This window comes from Sprattus sprattus (assembly GCF_963457725.1).
Source record: "Sprattus sprattus genome assembly, chromosome: 4".
In the NCBI taxonomy this organism is placed as follows: Eukaryota; Metazoa; Chordata; class Actinopteri; order Clupeiformes; family Clupeidae; genus Sprattus; species Sprattus sprattus.
The window spans coordinates 21,471,793-21,498,017 of record NC_137923.1 but is presented as its reverse complement, the minus strand read 5'-3'; the positions used below and the strand labels follow the sequence as shown (position 1 = coordinate 21,498,017).

At 42.1% G+C, this 26,225-nt stretch overlaps 1 protein-coding gene across 4 annotated transcripts in view; it reads right to left on the bottom strand.

Moving 5' to 3' along the window:
- Positions 1 to 26,225, bottom strand: part of ctnna2 (catenin (cadherin-associated protein), alpha 2) — a 374,072-nt gene that overhangs the window by 48,897 nt on the left and 298,950 nt on the right. For all 4 annotated transcript variants that reach the window (XM_080836552.1, XM_080836554.1, XM_080836553.1 and 1 more), the window contains one exon: positions 13,787 to 13,939. In XM_080836552.1, the coding sequence (XP_080692678.1) occupies positions 13,787 to 13,939 (153 nt within the window). The remainder of the gene's footprint in view (positions 1 to 13,786; positions 13,940 to 26,225) is intronic.

Here is a 26,225-nt window from a genome sequence, read left to right as displayed (position 1 = left end):
TCCGCGTCTGTGTGGCAAGGCTTCTATCCATTAGTGAGCAATTCGGCCTGGCATCTTTGAGAGGTGCGTCAGAGACAGAGCACCTTATTCAGCAGACAATGGGCACTAGAGATAATCGTGTCACAATGTGGCGTGACATCCTGCCATGTCAGGAACCTCTTTACTGTCTTCACATTTCTAATGTTTTTTTTTCCCATGGGTGACACTCTTGGGGCGGAGGGGAAGTTGTCACTCCGAGGAGAACAACTGGCTGAAAGCCTTTCGTCAGTGACACTGGCGGAGAAAATGAACTGCCCCTGTATCACTTCAGGAAAGGGCAGACATCTGGGCATCACTGGGCCACAACGCTGCCCCCTTCTATGCCTACTCTGGCTGCTGACTGATCGCAGGGGAATGCTTGGATATAATTGCCTATTAAACGTCATTTACGGTATTTTCTATTGCACAAGAGCAGGGTAATTCCATGGGCGGCTGTCTCAATTTGGCCTAATGGGACTTAACGTCACAAAGCTCACTGGCGGTGGCACGGTGTAGGGGTTTCAGAACATCGGTTTGTTTCAAATATTGAATTACAGATAATTAGCATACACATAACTATAACTGGAGCCAATAGCGCTATAATTTACACAGGTAAAGACTGGTCATGTATCTTTTACATTGTTTTGAGAGAAAGAGAGAAAGAGAGAAAGAGAGAAAGAGAGAGAGAGAAAACTAATATGAAGATGATAACTTCATCTTCAGAGTACATAACGGATATTACAATTCCATTTAGGCTGCTCTGTCGGTTAATGTGTCTTATCACACAGGAAAACACTAGAGTAAGACACAGGATAGATGCAGAGATACACTTGACAATGTGATGGTAAAAACCAGACAGTGATAGAGAGGGAACATTTTCATTTTCTCTCTTGGCTCGCCACTGCAAGCCACACAAATCTCTATGAGCGCAGAGGGATCGTCGACGCACACACTCACTGCTGCCATGCGACAGGAGAGAAGTAATCGGCAAAATAAATTATATCCAGTGATTCAAATTGCTATATGTAGAAAAAACAGCCCTTTTAAATTGGACAAGGTAGATGTATGAGGTGCGGAAAATGCCAACTCGTCCAATCGAGTGTATGCTCGACCTCCTGACCCTAAAGGGTGGATTGTCCTGAGGTGATATTGATGGGATGCCCATTACCATGTTCTGGTGGAGCTGTGGAATTGTGCTTCCAGAGTCACAGACCACATATCAGCTGGCTTTCAGTCATTTTTTATCTGCAGCATCAGAGGACCTAAAGGCACCATCTTATCAGTGTGAGGGTTTATTGGATCATAAAACCCATGTGGGACCAAAGCTTACACTATCGTACAGTATATTTAAGGTCTATCGGCTAGGCAGACTGAACCTAAAGAGGCTCATCCTGTCCAACAAAAGAGGAAGAAGTGAAGCACATAAATCTGAACCCCTGCTCTTCTAATGCATATCATTAAAAAAGAAACTGATCAGCATTATTGAACAAAAAATAAATGTGAATCTGGCATCGACAAATTACATGGAAATCATGTAAAATTCTCCTCAAACCGAGGGAACCGTCAATACTGAAATTGGCTGTTTGAGCACAGAGGTCATACACTATATTACTATAGCACTGATTGATAACTGCTATAAAAGCCCAAATTAAACGCCTGCTTACTGCTTCCCTCCAGTCCCGAGTTATTAGAGGAGGCAGTAGCACTATTGATTTGCAGAGTCCATTCCACATTTTAAACACCCATACATTACCACGACCATAGGCGCCACAAAGTGCCCTGATATTTCTGTCAAAATGGAAATGCCCTGACACCTCCTGTACCTCTGGGAGTTTGACTGCCCATTGCCGAGCCGCCTAATACAAATGGGGATTGGAAGAATCAACAGCGGCCACCTTGCTTTTAAGCTCTCAAGCCTTGAGTGCCAAAGATGACGAAAGTTGTTTTTTACTAGAGGGGATCTCAAAATAAATTGTAAGTGGGACCAGTGAGTTGAGGAGAGGAGAGTTAAGGAGAGGAGAGGAGAGGAGAGGAGAGGACAAGGGGGTGATCTATCTGCTCCTCATCTCTCCCAAAGCATGGCACCTCATCTCCAGATTTCCTATGAGGCCAATAACTCTACAGCAGAAAGGGATTATGCAGCCCAAAGGTCTGGGTCATCACAAATAGACTTGTTCCAACAGCAATCCATCCTCTTAGCCACGGTCCCAGCCAGCATTTAAAGCACTTGCCACAGAATAATATTTACGGCCGCAGACCGTCCCGCGTCATGGAGCCCGAAGGCCGGATCAATGTTGGTTACGTTCAAGTCGATATTGATTCTGCATAATCATTAAGGAAGTATTTTCCCCCCTCTCTTCCCTTCCCTTCTCCCCTCATCTCCTCAAGTGAGGTCAGTGCTTAAAATTCAAATAAGCATCAACTTTATGAACCGCCGTTGTACTTAACGTTCCAGAAATGGGGAGAGGAAGAGCTTCTCGTATTCAATTTTCAGGGGCCATTCTGCCTCGGACTAACCAAGCGAATGTAATCCCACAGCTCAATAGACCCAGTGTCTGTCCTGCTCATAAATGCTACAGACAGCAGTCACTTATGCTAAAAGAAAATCTATAAACTTGCACATTGAAACCATCCTCTGCTCTGCGGATGCACAGTTGGTGTAGTAACACCATGTTGGGTGCAACTGAGAGACAACTAGTTTGAAGATGTTATTCTAACATGTGAGAGGTCCTGTCTCTAGAGGTGTCACGCAGGTCAGCCGAGGGGCGTGTTTCTCCCTGCGGGAACAGCGTCTGCTTCCGCACCTGCTGTCCAGGCCTTCCAGACAGGGCCCCGGACAGGGGCCTGGTCCCTTGCTAGCGGGCCCCTGGCATGGTGCGTGGCCGCTGTCCACTGGGGCATGTGGGGCAGATTGCGAGTGGACAGTGGGCATGATCCCAGAGCTGTGGTGTCAGGCATGAAGAGCCGGGGCTGCTCTCAGAGGCACAACACACCACAGCTGAGAGGGATGAGGGGGTAACAGTGTGTGTGTGTGTGTGTGTGTGTTTGTGTTTGTGTGTTAAAGAGTAATAGTTTTAATACAAATCATAATTACAAAGCAATTAAAAAATGTGTCGTGTCTTGTTTTTTATTCAATTAATGTAAATCATTTTTTTTAAATCCCAACATACATACATTAATTATAGAACTGATATTTCCTTTAAAAAAAATCATGTTCTGAATCTTTTCTTTTTTTTCCCAATTTTGTCACATTTGCTACTTTTCCTTGAATACATAAAGAATCCCGCATGGATTTGTTCCTTTGTCTAATAAAGAGGTCCTTTCATGGGTGTACACATGGATAAACATGATAGACTGCGTGTGATGCATCTACATAACAAAATGGCAAATGCAAAAACAAAACCAAGAGCAGAGGCAACACAAAGCCTATGCAAAACAGAACATGAAAAGTATTCAAATGTACATACTGACAAAAGCACTACAAAGCGGGAAAGCGTTGGCAGGGGACACTATGCAAACAAATAACACACAAGACCATAGAGATGTCAACCTAATGAGGTTAGGCACTCTTGTGTGTAGGACCCTGGGGGATGCAGACTCTATCGCTAGCTGAGGAGTGAGGCTTTTTTACAGCCATGGACACCAGAACCAGGGGACCAGAGCCATGTTTTGTCCCTAGAGACAGCCCTTGATTTTGACCTTCTAAGCAGAGTGCCATGAATATCCTTACCTATTTATCTGTGATGTGTACACTGCAATAAAATGACAGGAATCAGGGGATCCAAACAGCACTGCAATGGTGATGGACTGCATTCATATTGCTATTCTACTCACAGGGCACTCAACGTACTTTTCAGATTTTTGATACAACAGTCCTATTCCAGCTAGAGCACAGAGTGTCTTTGCAAAGAGCAAAAAGTAGTTCTCTTACAGTTGGCGACAGAGAAAAGCCCCAAGGAGAGACATTAATGAGTCTCCATATGAAGGACATTCCTGCAATTCAGAGTCAGGGTCAGGGACATCGCTCCTGTGCCCATTTGAATAGTGATGGACCGTGACGTCCTTGTAATGCGCCCCCCCCCCCCCCCCCCCCACCTATCCCCCTCCCCCCACCCACCCCACAACCCACAGCACCCTCTCTGTAATAACTGTAATAAAAAATAGTCTGCCATTGTAATCGCAGACTTAAATGATGTCCACATTGTTTCAGTTAATGAAAACGTGTCAAGGTTTTTGGTCAGCGGAAATGTAATTAATGTTGGCGATGCAATTGTTAATGAGAGGAAGAGAATTAAGAGTGTATCAATTAGGCGGCCGAGTAGAGATGAGGTGGAGGTGAGGTGCCGGGTGGTGGCTTAAGTCTTTGAAGATCACATGGGGTGGGGGGGGACGGGGGGGACCTTGGCTCCTGCAACCACTCCCCCCTGGGGCTTCAGGGTCAGTGAGAGGCCCTCATTAACACACCACGCAGGGATTTAATGAGCAGAGCCTCGGCCCGAGACACCTCGCACACACAGACAGTCCTGCTCACTGACTCAGCCTCTCAGAAGGGCTGCTGGGGGCCTGAGCTGAGCTCCCCGCAGGAAATGCACGGGAGCTGCAGCACACGGAGGGGTGAACAGAAGACACGGATGACATCGCAAAAGCCTGTGCAACAGGTTAGGTTGGGGTTCACAGTGGAGTTTATGACATTGGCTGCTTGGTATTGTTTTTATGCCAGGTGTGTGTGTGTGTGTGTGTGTGTGTGCATGTGTGTGTGTGTACACTAGTATATTGGTCTATCACACAGACAACAATCCAGTGAGAAAATGAATCCTCCATAACGTGTCTGGTACATCATTGCATGTACTGTGTTTGTGAGTGGCAGTAAGAGAGAGAGAGAGAGCGTGCCAAAGAGAGTGAGACAGAAAGACAGACAGAGATTAAGAATGTTAACCCTGAAATGTATCGTCTGCACGGTATCTACTCATTAAGGTCACACAGACCACCTCATAAATATTTCCCTTCCCTATAACACCAGGACTACTGTATATTGTAGTGACGTCTCCCCAAATATAACACACACCCACAAACACACACACACCCACGCACACACACACACCCACGCACACACACACACACACACACACACACACACACACACACACACACACACACACACACACACACACACACACACACACACACACACACACACACACACACACACACACACACACACACACACACACACACACACACACACACACACACACACACACATTCTATGAAAGTAGATGCAAAGTCACTCTTTGGTAATTAGTGGTCTCCTCAAATCCATCAGGGGGGTGATAATGAGAGTAGTGTAATTAGTAGGCCTGACACTGCACCAGGTGATCACAGGAAAATCCTAAAAACAAGCAATCAGGGAAAAAAGGCATCAAATAGAACACAGGAGCAGGGGGGAGGGCACCTCTACCCCTTTGATAGCGGGGACCTACGAGCTCTACGAACAGGAAAGGAGGTCATAGAGAAGGACGGGAACTGGGGAGCATAGTTAGTGTGTGTGTGTGTGTGTGTGTGTGTGTGTGTGTGTGTTTGTAAGATAGATGGAGGAGGGAGAGAGATAGAGAGAGAGAGAGAGACTAGCTAAAAGCCAAAAGTCTAACACTTGCAAAGTTAAAAAATGTCCCTTGACAAAATGATACCAGAAAGTTATCTGTTTCAAATGAATATGACAACTCAAATAATTTAGTTTTGAATGAATCTGTCTGACAAGGCTTTGCACAGGATTGGAAACTTGTCTCTGTGCTACACTCTCGGTTGACTACAGTGAGAGATGATGGCAGTCTTGAAACGTACTATCTGAGCATCTTCTTAAGAAGACTTTTTGAGCCATTTTAAGACTACGCAAAACTATCTTTCCAATATAGCACTGGCATTGAGTAGTATATTAAAATTAATGTTTAGATAATTAGGCAGTGCATGGTTCAGAGGCTTTGACATGCATGTGAAATCTTTTCCTGAGTATGACTGATATTCTGTTTACTCATCTGTCTTATGTTCCTCATCGAAATAACCTAAAAGCTAACCTAGCTCTGTCCATTTTGGTTATTTTCCTTCCCTCTTACTCTATACTATCAACACTGTGGGATGCTGCTGCAGGCCGATCCTTTAAACCCTCTGCTTCCAGCTACCCACCTCCACCAAACTGTTATGCCCAGTTTCTCCTCTGCTTATGACACATCCTATAGACATATTGTGCGCCCGCCTATTTACTCAAATATAAACTAATGCCATAATAGACATAGTCTTCTGCTTCATTGCTCTTCTATCTTCTATTCTATCCTATTAATAGTAACCTATGAGCATTTCTACAACCATTACTTTGAATGCTGGCTCTTTTCATTTTGATCTATGGTCAATCTTGTAATGATCCTTGAGTGTAGGCTATATACTTTCTTTTTGCTGCTTTATTCTGATTCTATCTTCTCCTCATCATCTACCTGGCAGATCCCCCCCCCCCCCATGAGCTGGGTTCTACTTAATGTTTATTCCTGTTAACAGCTGCGGACAGCTCGGATCGGATAGTGAGAAAATTCAACCGGTGCTCCAGAGGCCGTCCGAGGTGCTCAAAGGTGTGGTCCCACTTCAAGGAGCACAATTCAATTTTTTTTTTTATATATCAGCTCTGGAAAACCAGATATAACCATAGTGTGCATCCCATGTAATTAGTGTGCTTGCCCGAAGGGAAGCACAGTATTGTTATCGTCAAGTTTTCTTTATTACAGTGCATGAAATGCCCTGTATTGTTATTCCTAGGCTTCTTCTTCTTCTTCTTATTCTTGTTACCTTTTTCTGCGATTAATTCAGCCCGAACCGCTTAACGTAGAAACTTCATTCAAACTTTGTCGCGTAGGTCTTGTGAACGACACTTATGCTATGTATTTTTCACTTTTCTAAACTTTATACTTTTTAAGATATTAAAGAAAAACGAATATAAATTTCTCCCATTGACTTACATTGGGCCATTATGACATCATAATAGGGTCTTTAAACTGGCTTGCACCTGTGCTTTACTGACACCTGTGCCAAATCAAAGGAACCTCTTCTCTCTCTGTCCCTCTCAATTTAACTGTAACTAGGAACATTAAGACACCATCCATTCTCTATTTTTTTTCTCTCCATCTCTCCATCTTTCTCTCTCAGTCAACTTTCTCTCGAACTCAATCTCTCTTCTTCACTCCATTTTTATCTCCTTTTTTCAATATTTTCACTCTCTCTTTATCTCTTCATCCAGAGCCACTCGTGTTCACTCTTCTTTCCTTCTTCCACTCTTCTTTCCTTTCTTATTTTCTTCTTCCATTTTTCTTTCCTTCTTCCACTCTTCTTGCCTTTCTTTTTTCCTTCATCCACTCTTCTTTCCTTCTTCCACTTTTCTTTCCTTTCTTCACTCTTCTTTCCTTCTTACACTCTTCTTTCCTTTATTCTTTCCTTCTTTCACTCTTCTTTCTTTTCTTATTTCCTTCTTCCACTCTTCTTTCCTTTCTTCTTTCATTATTTCACTCTTCTTTCTTTTCTTCTTTCCTTCTTCCACTCTTCTTTCCTTTCTTCACTCTTCTTTCTTTTCTTCTTTCCTTCTTTCACTTTTCTTTCCTTTCTTCTTTCCTTCTTCCACTCTTCTCTCCTTTCTTCACTCTTCTTTCCTTTTGTCTTTCCTTCTTCCACTCTTCTTTCCTTTCTTCTTTCCTTCTTTCACTCTTCTTTCTTTTCTTCTTCCTTTCTTAACCTTTGCATTTCATGCACTGGTATTTCCTTCAGGAAATGCATTTTCTAGTTTATTCTGTACGTTTTTCTTGCAGCTAACTACTCCTCGCCCGATTGAGCTAGAGACGCCATTCAAACACCAAAACGTCCGGCCCGATCCGGTGCAAGCTGCTATGACTTTTCGTGGCGATACTCTTTGCCACTCCTTTTTTATCCCTCTTTTTCATCCCCTTTTTCTCTCATTGACTAACATGGGGAAGGTTGAGCCATTGTGACGTCACCCACTAAGGCGAAGCTCTGTATTCTCCTGTAACGGCAGTTGACGGCCAGCGACGACCAGCATACAATCATGGATATAAACACTAGAAATGCTGTTGCTGAACTTCATCTACACACCTGATTTAATTCTTTAAGCCTTATTGGACATATTTTTATCTTAAAAGCTATATATATATTTGTATTTAACTATTTTGAGAAATGATAACGTTATTACGTGATGTGCCTTCGCTGCAGAACAGGATGGTATAAGAGAAAGAGAGCGGAGATTCTCCTAACTAGCTGGCTAATGTAGCCATCCCATTTAAGCTATTCATATTACCGCTAAGCTATTTGTGACATTGGTAATTATACAGTATAATTTGTTACATTTCACTCTCAATTTTTCCCGCTACAAACTGCTTAGTATTCCACTTTGTAGCCTTCTCTAATCACTCGATTACCTCAGCCAGCCAGATTGGCAAAATGACAGCACCGAGAGGTCCACGTATGTTTACCCTGGAGAGAGCAGTAGTGCTTTGCCAAATTGAGCCAGAGATTTTCGAGTCGAATGACAACGAAACTAATGTAAGTTGTAAAATGAATGTTGATGGATAACAACCTAAATCTGAGCCATAGTTGCCAACTCTGGCATCTACAACATTTCTGATTAGCTAATAGCCTACACATAGCCTCTTACTCTATAAAACATTAAAGCAAATATGGCGATTATTATTTACCTTATCTGCTGGTAACCATAGAAGATCGTGAAGTAGGCCTACTAGTGATTTGAGTCCAAGCCCATATGTATTGTAGATGAGGTAATCCACTTGGTGCTAACAAGCACATCAAAACTCCAGTCAAAACGATGGTCTGTCGACAACGCAGATTTCGCTAATATGTTTATCCTACTTGTAACTTGTTGGTTGCTAGAAAGCTCTCTGAACATATGACCGGTCTTACTATACTGTTAGTACACAGAGTATTCCTATTTTATGGACTGCATGGCTTATGAACAAAGCTCATGTAAAGTGACATTTCTAGTAACGTAATCTTGGAATGTGGCCTGGCTCACGTCGCTGTCATTCTTCCACACTGTCAGTGGACGAGCGTTGGCTCACTGTAGATTCACTTTGTTTGCGTTATTTCAGTGTAGTATTTATTTATATATTTAATTTTGCAATTAGGCTATATAGGCTGTCAAAAAGGTGTTGTATCGCTATGGCAGGGTTACATGAAGTAAATATGAATGTAATAGACTACTTTGTGCTACTGAATAATGCAGCTGAGATAATAAAGTCTTTGGAAGATGTTTTGTGTCATGTCTATAGGTTTATGTCTGTAAATGTGAAATGGTTAGTGGTAGGCCTACATCTCATGGCATTTCAATATATTTCTAGTTTAGTGAGCTACACTTTAGATATTTTCTGAGAGTCTTCGAGTTTAGCTGCCCCCTCCTTATATGGATAAAACATATAACAAGCCAGACATCACTGTTGAGAGAGAACTGCATTAAGTCTAACATATAGGCCTATCTTACAATAAACTTTAAGTAAAGCTGGCTATGTAACCGCATTCATTCCAATATTGTTGCAGAGATGTTTCCTTTTACCAAGATAACAATTTCAACAATTCACTTAGCTCAGTAAGTCAGTATAACGAAACTCTGGAACTATTAGGCTATGACCAAATGTAACACACTAGACCCTTTCACAATAAACAAGCAAACAAACAAACAAAAACAGAACAACAAAGATACCCTCATATGTCTAAACGTCAGTGGAGCCAAAATATAATGGTTGAGCTTGGTTGCTTGCTAAAATATATTGGAAGAAGGCCCCACTACACTGATTGAGTAGATGTAAATACATGTTAATTCATTGGCACTTGTTCTCTCTGTCACAGAGCAAGCACACTCTCGCAGTTCGTTCACGAAACGCATTCTAGTTCAAATTCAAATCACCCTCTATTAATCAGTTACTAACATTTATAACTGGCAAAACGGAGCCTTATTTTAAAGTGTGAAACACATCATCATCTAGTTAGTGTGCTTGCCCGAAGGGAAGCACACTATTGTTCTTCGTTTTTTACTATTTTTTTTATTCTAGTAGTTTTTCTTGCAGCTAACTACTCCTCGCCCGATTGAGATAGAGACGCCATTCAAACACCAAAACGTCCGGCCCGATCCGGTGCAAGCTGCTATGACTTTTCGTGGCGGTACTCCTTGCCACTCCTTTTTTATTCCTCTTTTTCCATCACCTTTTTTCTCCATAGACTTGCATGGCAGAACTTTGAGGCATTATGACATCATAATAGGCTCATTAAACTGGCTTGCACCTGTGATTCACTGACAACTCTCACTGACACCTGCGCACGGTTCCTCTTCTCTCTCTGTCCCTCTCCATTCAACTGTATAACTAGGAATATTAAGAGACACCTTCCATACCAGGGCTCTACTCACTCATGCATACTCACTCATGCATACTCACTCGTGCATACTCACTCATACATACTCACTCGTGCATACTCACTCATGCATACTTACTCATGCATACTCACTCATGTTTACTCACTCATGTTTACTCACTCATGCGTACTCACTCATGTTTACTCACTCATGCATACTCACTCATGTTTACTCACTCATGCATACTCACTCATGTTTACTCACTCATGCATACCCACTCATGTTTACTCACCCATGCATACTCACTCATGCATACTCACTCATGTTTACTCACTCGTGCATACTCACTCATGTTTACTCACTCATGCATACTCACTCATGCATACTCACTCATGCATACTCACTCATGTTTACTCACTCATGCATACTCACTCATGCATACTCACTCGTGCATACTCACTCATGCATACTCACTCATGCATACTCACTCATGTTTACTCACTCATGCATACTCATTCATGCATACTCATTTGTGCATACTCATTTGTGCATGCTCATCCAGCAGGGAGAGCTGGAGAGCTGACACCTGCCCCAATTCCAAGGCACTTGTTCTCTCGGTCATGGCCGCAACAGAGCAAGCACACTCTCGCAGTTCGTTCACGAAACGCATTCTAGTTATCAGTTACAAACATTTATAACTGGCAAAAAGGAGCTTTATTGTAAAGATTTTTTTTATTTTGAATGGCAGGGAGTGTGCAATTGGGCTAGTAGAGCAAGTTATAGGATAGACAGTGGGTTGCCAAGATGTGGATCTTCCAAAATAGTGAGCCTGCATCGATGTATAAAAACTGTGTTTATAACTAATTTTTAAGGGCTTATTAATGACTTACAAAGGGTTTACAACCTAATTAATAACCTATTTATAAACCATTTATAATGGAGTCTTATTGTAAAGTGGTACCAATACATTGAATTGAATTGATCAGTTTCACCAAACCATTTTAGACATATCTAAAAATGAAGAAGATCAAAGCAGATATGTCAAGAACAGCATAATGTAGCTCATAGCATGATCTTATGTAAGTCTATGTGACGGCTCAAGAAAAGAAAAATGAGTAATGTCACCGTATATCATTCATTGTCTTCAAATTGTGGCTGTTTCTGTCATGAACCACAGGATACATTTGTCTTAAGAAATAGCTGCAATGCATGAGCAGTAATACACACACACACACACACTCAAACACAAACACACACACACACAACCACACACACACACACACAACCACACACACACACACACACACACACACACACACAGAACCACACACACACACACACACACACACACACACACACACACACACACACACACACACACACACACACACACACACACACACACACACACAGAGTCATCAACTACCTACAGATAATGAAGTGCATATCATTCCGGCCTCTTGGAGGCATTATCCACGATTACCTCCTATTAAGCACACATGAGTGTAATGAGCATACCCCATTAGCGAGAGGCTCCCCGTCAAGAGTCACAGTGCATTCACCCGAGCGCACCACTGTATGTGTCACTATCCATCCCTGCCATTAGTCCTGTTTGTCAGCCTTCACACGAGGCCCAATTGGGGCCTGCTGCTCAGCTAATCACTCCTGTTTCGACTTCACTAATGCTCTGCAAAATAATTTAATAGCCTTTCTATGTCTGCCTGTCAATGCTAGAAATACACCGGGGAAGTTCTGACAACACACGACGAGTACTTGAGGAGAAGGGAGCTACTCAGAGTGGTGGTGACGCTGGTGGGGTTGGGGTGAAGTGGGCGGTTGTAGGCAGTGTGCTTGTAGTGTACCAGCACCAAAGTCAGTCTGTAGAGGAAAATGTAGGCAAGTGTGTAGAGTGTGCTTGTCTTAGTGGGTTCTGTGTTTGTGCGCGTGCGTATGACGGATTAAGAAATGTTGCTTAATAGAAGCGCAAGTCAAGCAGGAGCTCAGGAGGTGTCACTAATCTATATGACATGGCCAGAGTGCTTCACAGACCTCTTACACTGGAGCTCACGGTCCGCTGACTCAAGGTGAGAGTGCATTTAAAAGAGTTAAGGCTGCTGGTTGCATTATAAGGTGAGAGTGGGAGTAAAAGGTGCATATGGCAGTGTGGTGTGGTGTAGTGTGGTGTGGGTGGCGGTGAGTAAATAAACGGCGGAGACAGCGAGGAGACGTTGCTTCACAAGAGACAGCCATCCTTCGACCCCCTGCGCCGGCCCACTCTGACCACAGCAGGGAGCGGTGACTGCTATTGATCGCTCTCAGGCCAAACGCTAGGGGAATGGGCAAGAAAGCTCAGAGCTCTTTGCTATTTGGAGATCTTAATGGAGGGAAAGAAACTGTGCCTGTTGTTTAATGAAGTCAGGGTGGAATGCTCCGTCTGACAGTCTTTTTTTCTTAATTTCAGTTTGTGTGTTTGTCTTTGTGTGTGTGTGTGTGTGTGTGTGTGTGTGTGTGTGTGTGTGTGTGTGTGTGTGTGTGTGTGTGTGTGTGTGTTTGTGTAAGTGAGTGAGCGCGTGTTTGTAAGTGTCTGTTTGCATTCATTTTTGTTATGTATACGCGTTTATGTGTATGTGTGTATGTCTGTGTGTGTGTGTGTGTGTGTGTTTGTGTGTGTGTGTGTGTGTGTGTGTGTGCATTTCTGTGTGTGTGTGTGTGTGCATGTCTTTGTGTGTGAGTGAGTGCATGCGTGTTGAACACTCTGCATGTGTCTGCATTGTGACTGAGAAACCATTCATTTGCCGTTTGTCTCCTACAAAGGCAAAGCCGGCGCTCACAACAAGTCAACACCACTACAAGATCCATTATCATCAGTGTGCATGTGTCTCACAGAGCAGTGAGGCAGCCCCTCACACACTCATCCATACAGATTATTTAAGTCACTCCTTCATTGCTCTCAATCACCGGGGTAAGGGGACCAGACAGGTCCTTGGATGCTGGACCATAAGGGATGTATAAATTAGGAAAGCCTATTCCTCTGACGAGCACATGCTGTGATTTTAATCCATGTTATCCTAAACACAAATTTGTCATTATGAAGCAGCTGCAACACTGTGCCATATTTTGCCATTAAATTGCCTCGCACTGGGGAAGACTTCCTCTTTGCACGCTTGCACTTGTAGTGAGTGATGGCGCCGTATGGTGCCCCAGAAAAAAGGCATCTGCTTTGCCAAATGAGAAGCATTTGAGAGTAGAGAGAGAGAGAGAGAGAGATAAAGAGAGAGGGGGAGGGCGGTATTAAAGAGAGAAAAATAGTAGAGAAATGCGGACGGAAGGAAGGGGAGAAAGAGGCCTTGTCAGACTCACCTCCACCAGCTTGTTTGCGTGCTCGCGGAAGACCTGCGCGTACTCCTTCACCTCCTTCTCGTTGCCGCTCTTGGCCGCCTCGATGAGCACCAGCAGGGGCACGTTGGTCTCCAGGAAGGAATCGGAGATGTGGTCCATGACCGCCTTCCTCAACTGCACAGAGGGAGAGGGGGAGAGACAGATTGGAAGGAGATCAGCGTGAGGCCCGTGCAAGAAACCTGCGCTGAACTGTCATCTCACATAAGCATTTTATGGGGGGCACACTCTGAGCCTAATGGATTTGTTTATAGAGCCACTTCCTGCCAAACTGGCTAGAGACAGGGGGCCCCGCACTGCTAAAGGGACCCTGGCGATCCTCAGATGGTCCCAGTCATTGGGCCTACTCACACTCAGCGAAAAAGGAGAGACAGAGACGTCTTTGCCGTATATCGTTTAAAGGTAGCTGCTGATTGTGCTGGCACTGCACATTGTGCTGAACATTGTGCTGTTCTGTGACGGGGCTATTACAAACAACACGCTGCTTAAAGGAACCTTATCGCTATTGTCACCGCTTATAATCATCTGCAAAGAAAACAAACAAAACATGTTCTGGCACATTCTTAAGGCTGCAGAACACGAGAGACAGAAAGAGAAGTCAGGACCAACCGGCTGGCAAGGGCAAACATTCCTAAGCAGCAATAATTATATGTCAATCAGGTGCACACATACCTCGAACCAATTAAAAAACAAAGTGTCAGCCAGCAGTAGAAGCCAGTAATGATGAATTATGGCTGTTAAGGGTGGTCCATCCATCACTGGCTTAAAATGGAATGGCCGAGGCCTGGTACATGACCAGCCTGTGAACATTGGGAGAGGAGACTGGAGCCTCAGCTTTCCGCGTCCCCAGCTATTTGAGGGGGGTTTGGGTCGGGTCAAGACAGGGCTCTTTAGGGAAGAGAAGTGAGGAAGGCTTACGACTCGTTTTCAATCAATGTGTGACGCTCATTCAAGCTGCTGGCAATCTCGGCATGAAATTCTGAAAAACAGAAAGCTCTCGCAGGTAATGGCCCGTCTCCCCCGTGCCGATAATCTAATTGAAATGTTTTAATGAACCTTGGCTTTGGAGTCAAGCTTCAATGACGTAGATTTTGCTCAAGGAACTTCAGCTTAGTTGGGAAGCCACTTAGGGAAGTCCTTCGAAACTAACAGTCAGAAGCCGTTTGCTTAGCCCAATGTTTGTATGCACATTTTTAGTTACACAGATTTTTGCTCAAGTTCACCATCCTTCAATCTATTATCCCCCTCTTTCGTTTCCCCAGCGCTTTTGAGGTAGAAGTTAGCAGTAGTATTTTAACCATTATCTATCCATTACAAAAGAATATTTTAATCTTGCTTGGATCATGTTTAACAAATGCTAGCTAAGATAATGTAGAAGTGGATATTGAGACACAATGAATCTGCATTTCATTACAGGAAAGCCTTTTTGACTCAGAAAATCTGCTGGCATCTGCCTGCTTACTATGACATAAATGTGTCTAAGAACGATGTGAACAAACTCTTCCATTTCAGAAGCTCTACACCTCCATGACAAGACATGATGCACAAGATTCTAAAGTAACTGTATTTTCAGCACAAAATGCGATGTCATTTCCGTGCAGAATTTGACTAAGAACAAAACAAAACAAAAAAACTCCCTACTGTTTTCTTTACAGAAAACAAAACAACGCAGTGGAAAATGGAAAAACTAGAGAGTGAAGAAGTGTTCTGCTTTAAATTGCTCTGAGGGACTCAAGAAGATTGATATCTTGTGAAGAACCCCTCCTTGTACTTGTCTCTCCAACTGTCTCACATGTCTTTTGTTCATCTGGATCGAGAGCTGGCGTATGTCTCCTCCAGCTGAGGGAGGGAGGAAAGTCAGTAGTGACACTCTGATGCATATAAAAGTGATGCGTTAATATAATAACAGCGAAGATGGGTTTACATTGATAGAGCTGAAAACAACTAAAATAATAACCAAAATGTTTTTTTTTCCCGGTTTTTTATATACAAAATGGTGTTTAAGAAATCCCTGACAAAGTGGGAAATGGTGCGAGGGGTGATTGAGGTATGCTTTGGTGATAACAGTTTTTTAAAGTTGCTTTGAAACATTTCTTGAATCAACCATACCATTTTCAAAACATTAAGTGCATTTCTTGAAACAATTCGTGCAAACAGCATCACATGATGGACTGTAACCAAAGCCTGTAACCAAATGCTTAGTTTATAGCTCAAAAGAAAATAATGATGTCAATGAAAATGTCAGTGCCACTAAAATGCAAGTCCTTTTGTCATGGTTCGTAAACCAAGACTAAGTCATGTTGTCAATATACAATTATACCTTGTAAGTGTATTCCTTATTTCCAATTTCGCTTTTTATTCTTTTCTACAGCAATTTCTGTGTTGAGAAACAATGGGGCAGTCTTGCATGCCGCATAAATTCTTTCAGAACTATAAGTTCTTGATATAGTTAGCATTGTAATATCATGATGATGATCAAAGAGATTGTACCTTCATTCAGCAAAGAACATTGCCATTGGATGAAGGACAGTAGAGAAATAGTAATCAGCATTCTTTTGAGTCCACCAAACCATTCCCTAATGCTGTTTTTGTGGAGAAAGTTAACACTGACCCCATACAATATGTTATTTGCCATACTGCTTCTTACAGTATGAAACACATCCCGTTCTCATGATTTAGTTCCCTGAGGATGATTTTATGTAAGGAAGGGAAGATTTTGTTCTGGAAAGCCCAATGGAATGAGAAATTGCTATTAAGATGTGGCTAGATAATGCGGTTTTGAGAATTAAAATTCTGATTTGAGAGAGTTCCATTGTAACTGAGAAAAACATTTGGCCTAAACTTGTTGATGAAACTTTCACAAGCTTCTGAATTTGGACTCAAGATGTTGATGAGACCTTCACAAGCTTCTGAATGTGCGTGCCCTATCTTTATCCATTCTCTCGTCTGTCGATCATCTGAAAAGGTTGATCTACCTAAAATGAGGGAAAAACCCACACAATTATACACTTACATTCAGGAAGGGAAACTCAATTATGAGGATGAAACCTTACAGGCTTTGTGTTTTCCATTCCCAAAGCAATGTTCTACTTGTTATTCTGTGCAGATCGCTGAAAAAAAGCTTTTTTATTGAAATGTCAGGAGCAATCACAGGATAAATGGTCTGAGCGCACAGAAGCAAAATAGCCTGTGCAAAACAAAATTAAGTAATAACACCTATATTTGATACCTAAGGGAGACTCTATATGAGCAGAAAGAAAGGGATCTCAAAAGATGAGGGTGTGTGGGGGGAAGGGGGATGGGGGGGGGTTGTATGTACGCCTTGAGACAGTAAGATGTGTGCCTTGATTTTATCATCATGTCTCTAAATAATTCGGGAAGCAAAACACCCACCCAAGCCTGCTGAAGCCAGAGCAAAGAAGCCAAACCTGAGGACGAGACAGAGCAGTTCTCTGCTGGGATCTATTTACATCCATTAAGATGTGGCTTTAATTAACAATTTGGATACAATAAATACAATTCTGATTTTGATTCTGATATATTTTAAAACTCTGCTGCTATTTTTTATCAGTTTTAAGCAGTGATTATTTTAAGTCAAAGGCATGTATTTGTTACGCATTGTTGCTATCATTTCACTGAGCAGCTCTTGTTTCGATGAGTAACCAGTTCTGAAGGGCATGTAGGAGTACAAACTGGAATGATGCTCAGCATACAGTTAGAGGGATATTTCTCTCTGGCCCTCCTACATCAGCCACTACAGCAATTTTGCCAATGTTTTGTTTTGTTTTTGGATGAAAACAAAGTTTAGTCATAAAGACTTATTTTCAGAGAAGTATAGTATAGTAATGGGGAGAGGGGGTAATTTATTGGTGAATGAATCGCTAATCTGCTAATTGCTAAATTGCTTTGGCTGTGTCTGGTCCCACCAGATTGTGTGCGTGTGTTTGTGTGTTGTGTATGTTATGTCTGTTGGGATTCTCCTTTAAGAGCCAATACGACATGACTGCTTGGATAAGTTAGGTCACATTGTAGGGAAAACACTGACTGTCAGGTGGGGCTTCAGTGATGTCACTACCTGTACAAGCACAACCTGTCCCGGCATCACGACGCACAACTAGGTTATGCTAGGCCCTCTACAGGAGCACAGGGAGATTGTGTACCTCTTGTGTACCAGAAAAAAAACATGTGGCATTTGGACAACCGTTTTTTTGTACAGCCTTTAGTTTGGATTTACACCACCAACAAACCAAAATCCTGGTTAACTAAACTACAACGATGCCTGAGCTGCCGGGCAGGGAGTACAGCCAAGCCATCAGGTAAGTGACCACTCTCTGACACACACACACCCAGTAGGTTCCACCACCACATACTCATAACACGTAGAGATAGTGTGTAAGGATGTTAGGATTAGCGGTTGGGTTGCATCTTAGCTGCAATAGCTCTTTGGGACCTTGCCTGGTTCCATTTCACTGATCTGATAAACTTCGATGGCTACTCTAATCCCCCTCTGTCTGACGGGAAAGTTACGCTGCAATGCAGGGTCATTATAACAGAAAATCTGTGGCTGGAATCTTGAAGGTCTGCAGGTAAACCCAACTAAATGTGTGTGTGGAGTGCAGGGGTTTCAGCTCCCCTCTCAAAGGCAAATGCTACTGTTTTATTTTTTGGATATAACGACCTAGCGGATGTAGACAGCTAGCACACAGTTTTCAGTGTAGTGATGAACTGCAGTAAGAACGCTCATTTTGGAGACAAAAAGGAAAGTCTCATCATCCCTAAAAAGAAACAGTTTGTCTGATGAAGGAGCGCTAAATTCAGTTATCAGTCAAACAGAGGCTGTGAAGAAATGTCTCAACAGAAGCATTTATTAGAGTGGAATAACAGGGGTTGGAACACATGGCATTTCTCCAGTAGCTCGGATGAATGTGCGCCTGGGGAATACTAATTGCACAAGGCAGGACATTTAAGGATATTAGCTCAGCACTGTCAGCCCTCTCTTCCCAATTAGTACTATTTATCAAGCTCAAAAACAGCTGGAGCGCCATTTTATGGCTATTTTTACATCTTCCGCTGTACCAGCTTATCTCAATTTCTTTCTTTCTCTCTCTGTCTCTCTCCCTCTCTCTGCCTTTCCCTAGCTCTCTCTTTCTTTCTGTTGCCCTTGAGGAGTGAAGGCACTTGGTGGAAGTTCTGTGAGCGTCCCTGCACTCAGAGTAGTTAGCTTGAGAGGAGCACCAGAGCGTCATTGAGTTGTTCGGTGCCTGGGCTCTAACTAACGATTGCTCCCCCCCACGTGACTTACTGTGGCTGTCCCACATTAAGATTCAATCAAGGCCATCAGTGGCTGGGCTGGGCTGGGAGAGAAAACAAATGTGAAATGTGCCTGTGGATCTGGCACTGGTGTAGCCAGCGAAAGGAAGGTGTGGAGCTATTTGGGGACATTTTTACAGGCCTGAATCAATTGATAAGTGATGGAAAAATAATAAGGCTGACTCAATATAAGCACATGCATTGTTGTTCGTGAAGAGCAATTCATAACATAGTCTGTAGCGAACAATAAATGGATGACTGCATCCTTGAGTCTTATTGTGGTGCATTGAATGTACGCACCGAGGCTGGCCTATCGGAGGGGCTGGTGATGAGATAACCAAGCGGAAAGGGGCACTAGCTGCTGTGGACAGTGGTGCAGACCGATGCTTATTCAGCCCTCGCTTTCGTGCCATCCAGCCCCGGCTAACGCGTTTATGGAAAGCAGGAGGGCAGACAAACACACACACACACTCTTGCTCTCTCTCCGTTCCCCAGCCACCACGGCTCATTTAAAACACAGGAGAACCACACACACACACACACACACACACACACACACACGCACACACACACACACACACAGACACACAGACACACACATATACCTCAGCCCAAAAATAGCAACAGTGAAAATGGAGGGAGACTGTATCTTGTCAAGAGTTGCTATAAAATGGAGCCAACCATTCACCTGTAGCCTGACTGGAATTATCCCTTGCTATTGTTTGGAAAGTTTTTTTTCTTTCTGTCTGATATGTAACAGCCACCACGACATAATCTATTTCCACTGCCACATCTTTCACTGAATAGAAGAAATAGAAGATGTGGGATGTATTTAGCCTTGTATACTGCAGTGAGAGCACAAATAAGTGTACGACACACACACAAGCTGCTCTTGGAGTCCCACTAGGTCTAAATGGTGGCGATTTCCTCTCAAGCAAACTACTCTGAATGCAGGGACGCTCACAGAACTTCCACCAAGTGCCTTCACTCCTCAAGGGCAACAGAAAGAAAGAGAGAGCTAGGGAAAGGCAGAGAGAGAGGGAAAGAAAGAAGTCGCGATAAGCTGGTACAGCGGAAGATGTAAAAATAGCCATAAAATGGCGCTCCAGCTGTTTTTGAGCTTGATAAATAGTACTAATTGGGAAGAGAGGGCTGACAGTGCTGAGCTAATATCATTAAATGTCAATTTAGGGTACATTTCATGGTGACAAAAAAGTGTATGGACCTTATTCTTCCTCAAATAAACAAACAAAGCCCTGAGTTAGTTAAACCTGTCAGTGACACATATCTGTTGGCTGCAAAGCTTAAACATGTTTTTTATATATTTTAACTTAAATTATGCTTTTACCTCCAAGACTGTCAACTAAGTTACCCCTGTTTCACCAGTGCAAATGTTTAAAAAAATTAAAGAATACTTAAATATCTGTTCAGTGAGAAGGTTAAACGAGGTTTATAATATGTGTTGAAAGATAAGACTGTTAATGACAATTATTAGGTGATTATGTCTGATGACATTCAGAAATATGGAAATTGTCACTTAGTCACTTAGTTGACAAATTTCCATATTTCATCCAGTAACTAAAATGGTGGACACAGGCTAGAAGACCACATGTCATTTTCTTAAACTCCGTCATGTTAGAATTTCACCTATCATTTCATTTTTATGATCAAAAACTCCACAGCAGTGTACCGAACATAGTTGATGCTTAATTAATATACTCATGGGTAACATTAGGGCTGCAACTAACGATTATTTTGGTAATCGATTAATCTATCGACTTTTTTTTCCGATTAATCGACTAATCTAACGATTATTTCCATAAATTTAAAAAATGATTCAAAATGTTGGAATTTGAATTTCAAATGTATTTGAGTAACAAGTTAATACAAATGTAATCATCATAATAAATACATGAAATAGTAATACAAATTAAGAGTGCAAATATGCTTATAAAAGTAAAGAGAAAGTGCAAATAAAGTTTTAAAAGTAAAGAGAAAGTGCAACATAACTGAGCTGCAGGTGACATTCAAATTCAACATATGAAAAAAAAAAAATCCACAATCTTTTGTTTGAAGATTGCTAAGTGGAGGAGGTTATCTATTCAGAACAAACGAAAATACAGGCTACTCTGATAATTCACTGATTTACCGCATTGCACTTAACATAACTGAAATAGCGTTAGCAAGCATCCTCCATGAGACGTTCTGTTTTCAAACATTTAAGAGTAAACCTTACAATAAGTTATAGATATATGTTTATGATAATTGCTGCTAGACACTTACTGTTCTTATGCTCCCACAGCCCGTTCTCTTTGAAATACTGTAGTAGTACTTCTTAAACTACTAATAATTGACCATCATTGAGAAAAATGACAACTTTTCTGTTAGCCATATCTGATATGCAGCAGCTGCTAAACCAAGCTTTGTTTATTGTTTCCATGGTAACATGAGCCATCTCAAAATAATTCGCTTTTCGCAGCTGTTTCGCAGCTATTTCGCACTTCCTATATACAATTCCGAATGAAAAGTACCGGTAGCTCTGTAAGCGTCTGCAAAGAAAAAAAAAAAAAAAAAAAAAAATGTTTTTTTTTTTTTTTAATATTATATGACGCGTCGACGACACAAATCCGCGTCGACCATTTTTCACAATCGACTTAGTCGATTTCGTCGACTAATCGTTGCAGCTCTAGGTAACATGCTGTGTTACATCAAATATTTAAAAAAATTAGAGGAGATTCACCATGGTGTGTTTAAAATTGCCGCCACAGAGGAAAATGACATCACATGATGGAGGTGAAATTGTTTAAGGACAAACCATTTTGGAGTTACAGGGGGAAATATACTTAGTAACTTAGTTGACAGGCTTTTTGTGGACACACAAAAATAACTTATTTAAAGTATTGAAATAATAAAGTCAGTTTTTTTTAAAATAATAATTTCCTTTATTATTAAGACTTATATATTTTGACACATCAACTTGCCTAACTGGAAATCGGACATGGCAGAATTAGTGAATTTAAGCACTTTAAGACACATTTTAAGCAAAACAATGCATAAAATGCACAAAAAATTGCATGATGTTATTACATGGAGTAAGTTAATGTACAAAATGTATTGGGTTTGAAGATATTTTATAGAATAATCATCATTAACATTAGTGGACATGGAATGCACCCTAAATTATAGAATCACCAGGCCTATACTGGGCAGGCCCTAGGACCCTTGGGGGGTGCTCTGGGGAAAAGGAGGTCGGGCCATCCTCTAATTGAAAGCTCCCCTGCAAATTGTTTGAGACTGAGCAGTAACTAGTTAGCCAAAGGGTTTAACGAGTCAGTGGGTAGCAGGGCTGACGAGGGGAAGATTACAGTAACTCTGTGGCAAGCCTGTATGCGTATTTCTTTTCTGTTATGTTTGACTACCTCAGTTTGAGTTAATAAAGGACCTGTTTTGATGAAAAACACCCTCATCATGTCTCTTGGAACGCTGTGCGTTCACAGTTTGTGTTTGTGTGTGTGTATGTGTACATATATATACACACACTATACACTACACTACACATAATATATCGTCACCTTCCTAAAGTAATTGCCTTAGTCATTTTTTGATGAAAATTACTTTTTTTGCCTAAATCATCTCCTCATGATGCTGGCCACCTCTGGTAAAATTGCCTACATCCTCAGTTGAACGGATCATATGATATTACCCCTGTAGTACAATGGCCTATGTCAAGAGTGTGACTTAGGCAGTATTATTTTGCCTAAGTCAAAAGACAATATATTTTACAAGCTTTATTGAAGGTTTAAGATTGCTTAAGTCACAAAGGCATGTTCAAAAACGTGCCTACGCCATTTATCCATCTTGTGTTGCATAATTGACGTACATTGCTAAAGTCATCTTTTGTCAAAACCTTTTTGAGTTTTTTTGTGTTTTCTGAAATATCTGATCAAATGACTTAGGCAATTATTTGATGAAGGTGATATATGCTGTTCATACTGTTGTGTATGTATACATGTATGTATGAACAAAAGAAAAGATTTGTGGACAGTAACATGCTCAGAAAGGGGGAGACAAATAAACCACATGAGTCCATCCAAACGTTAGGATCAGTGGCAAAGCTCTGCACCTTCCTATCAGTGAGATGTGATGAGATGGCTCTTCCTCCATCTATTTGACCGTAGGCCTCCTCGTCCCCCAGAGGGCCAGGGAGCAGTCAGCCACTCATAGCCCAGGCTCTTACATGGCAGATGGAAGGGAGTTGTTATTACTTGTCGAGTGCACACTGGGCTTCAGATACCTTTGTGCCTCAGCACAGTGGTCAGCCTCTCTGCCCCCTACTGTATGGTGCGGACATCTTACACCGAGAGGAGGCCTACAGGGCTCTTGTAAAAGCTTGAAAAATGTTTTTTTTTTTTTTTTTTTTTACGTTTTCTCCTTCAACTGTGATGCTACATTTTTCAAAGGGAAAAATCTGTCAGATAGAAATGCAACTGTGTTGGACAAACACCATAAACACAGATATCTTATTCCCCTCCCCAAAAAAACAACATAATTACTTAAATTTCTCATGCCTAACTTCTAGATGAGTTGTCAAAGCATGGTGCTAAATTCTTAAGATATTAGATTTCCATTCCCCTGATAAAGTCTGTGCTCATTATGGCATGCTGTTTCTTATTTTTTAGGCTTTAATAATCTGCAAACATGATTTTTTTTTCGGGGGGGGGGATGAGCCTTGCAACATGCTGGTAGGTGTGATGAGGATATAAATGCATGACCATATGGACACCTACCAACAGGCTGCCAGGAGTAAATTAGAAGTGATGGTTAGAATTACCAGGGAAATGAAAGTGAAGCAAGGATTCGCAAGAGTAAATCAGGACTATCAAACCCATTTCATTTCCTTTAAAACCACTTTACTGTACTATAAAACCGAAGAAGCCGCACTATAAACATTTCGCCCAGTTAAATACTGCCATAGATAATGAAATAAATGTCTTAAGAGGATTAAAAATGCTTGGCCTGGCGAATCTGTAAACAGGATTTTTTTTATGCATAATTATAATACACGTGTCAAGGAAGTTTACTGCTTTCCAAATACTGGTCGGGAATGAGGACGACAAGGGAAAGAGGGGATGGGTGGGCGCCAACGAGGGGAGGACAAGAAAAACTCCAATCTCGGAGAGGAGGGGACGGGAGACTAGAGACATGATGTACAACTGCTGAGCCGAAACCTGTCTCCCTCGTATTTACAGTTGATCGAAGAGCGCGAAGATTTTAAAAGATGTTTTCCAATTAGGAGCGGCCCGAGGCACCTGTCTGTACAGGGAAACGGTGTGCAGACTTGTGGTGAGAGTTGTGCTAGTTTGCAAGTGTAACTGTGTGTGTGTGTCTGGGTGTAGATGTGGGTGTATGTGTGTGTTTTTTGTTTACTACATTGTGCCACACAGAGATGCTTTCTCTGCTCACCAGTCCAGGCACAGTGGGGTTTAAGAAGCAGAGAGAAAGAGAGAGAGAGAGAGAGAGAGAGAGAGAGAGAGAGAGAGAGAGAGAGAGAGAGAGAGAGAGAGAGGGAGAGAGAGAGGGAGAGAGAGAGTATGAATGTGTGTTTGATTTATGTCTGCGATAAAGCAAAGGGTGGGTGATTAAGAGAGGATGCGGTCAAAAACAAACAGGCGTCCAGCGTTTCATTTCCGCCCTGGCTGGGCATTTTACATCTGTTTGCTCACCTCTGTGATTTATTCGGCTCCAGCCTGGGCTGTAGGAGATCTAGTCACAGAGGGGCTACAGCAGAAATGGTGAGTGAGAACCGAATGCATGTGTGTATGGTGTGTCTATGTGTGAAACCACTTGTATGTACGTGGTATGTCTGTGTGTCTGTGTTTGTTTGAGTTTGTTTGAAAGAGATGGGGGGCATTCCTGCATGCTTCGTGTTTGTATTGTGTGCTTACCTTACCATTTCTTAACCTATGAGACGTGGCATGCAGTATTTCTATCCTGACCTCTACAGGAGGTGATATATGATAATGTGCATAGAGGGAAGAGGTGTTCATATTCTGTTTCAAGAGACTACGTCCTGGGGTGGTGCGTTCTGCACGTGGGTTGTTACAGAGCGTGTCAGGAAGTAAAAGGGAGGGAGTTGCCTGTCCTGGGTCAGGTTCGGGTCAGAGAGAGCAGAGACGTGCGTGCCTCTGTGACAGCTGTCACCACCCCACGCAAGTCCGCTGAGGCGGCTCACCTCCTGACGTCACAAACAGAGCGTGTGCGAAGGGGACAGATTTGTGAGGTTCCCTCGTCTTCTGGATGCCCTGTTTCATCAGGCGTCAATACTGTATGTCTCTTGAGTATGCAGTTGTGCCGGAGTGTATTAATTAATCATAAATAACAAAACATGGGGTCGATAGAGAGCATCATTAGGTATAAAATGCAAGCGGAATATCTATTTAATTAGACACCAAATCCAAAACAGAGCGGAAACAATGTTACACAACACCTTTGAAAACAAAAGAAAGAAAAAAAAACATGTTCTGGCCTTTGAAAGCGGATTTGTTTCTGTTTGCTTGTTTAAATCAATGTAGGCGGACGGATGCCACAATATCAACTTTTGATATTGATACAATATCAACTTTTTCAAGAGTAAATATGATTTAAATTTTTCTGCACATTTTCTGTCATTTTGCTATACAGCAGCCCACTATTTAAGCCTAGTATGCTTTTAGGCAGGCTTTGGATTTTGGCTTTGATTTCATATCAGTCAGCCATAAATAGCCATAGCCCCTAATTACAGACAGCAGTGAAATAATTTCATACTGCTCTTTGCAGGAATCAAATGCATGGAGATTTTTCTTTAAGTAGTTGCAAAAAAAAAAGTAAGAAAGAAAAGAAAGAAGAAAAGAAGAAAGGAAGCCCACATGGAAAAGAAAAGTGCGCAAGTGCTCTCTGAACACTTTGTCTGACATTATTGAGACAGCTGAGAACTAATGGAGCTGAGAGAAGTTCACTGTGAAAAGGGTGAACTTCATTACGCAACCCTGTGTATGTTAGTGTATAAGTGTGTGTGTTGGAGCGTGTGTGTATGTACGTGCGCACATATGAATGT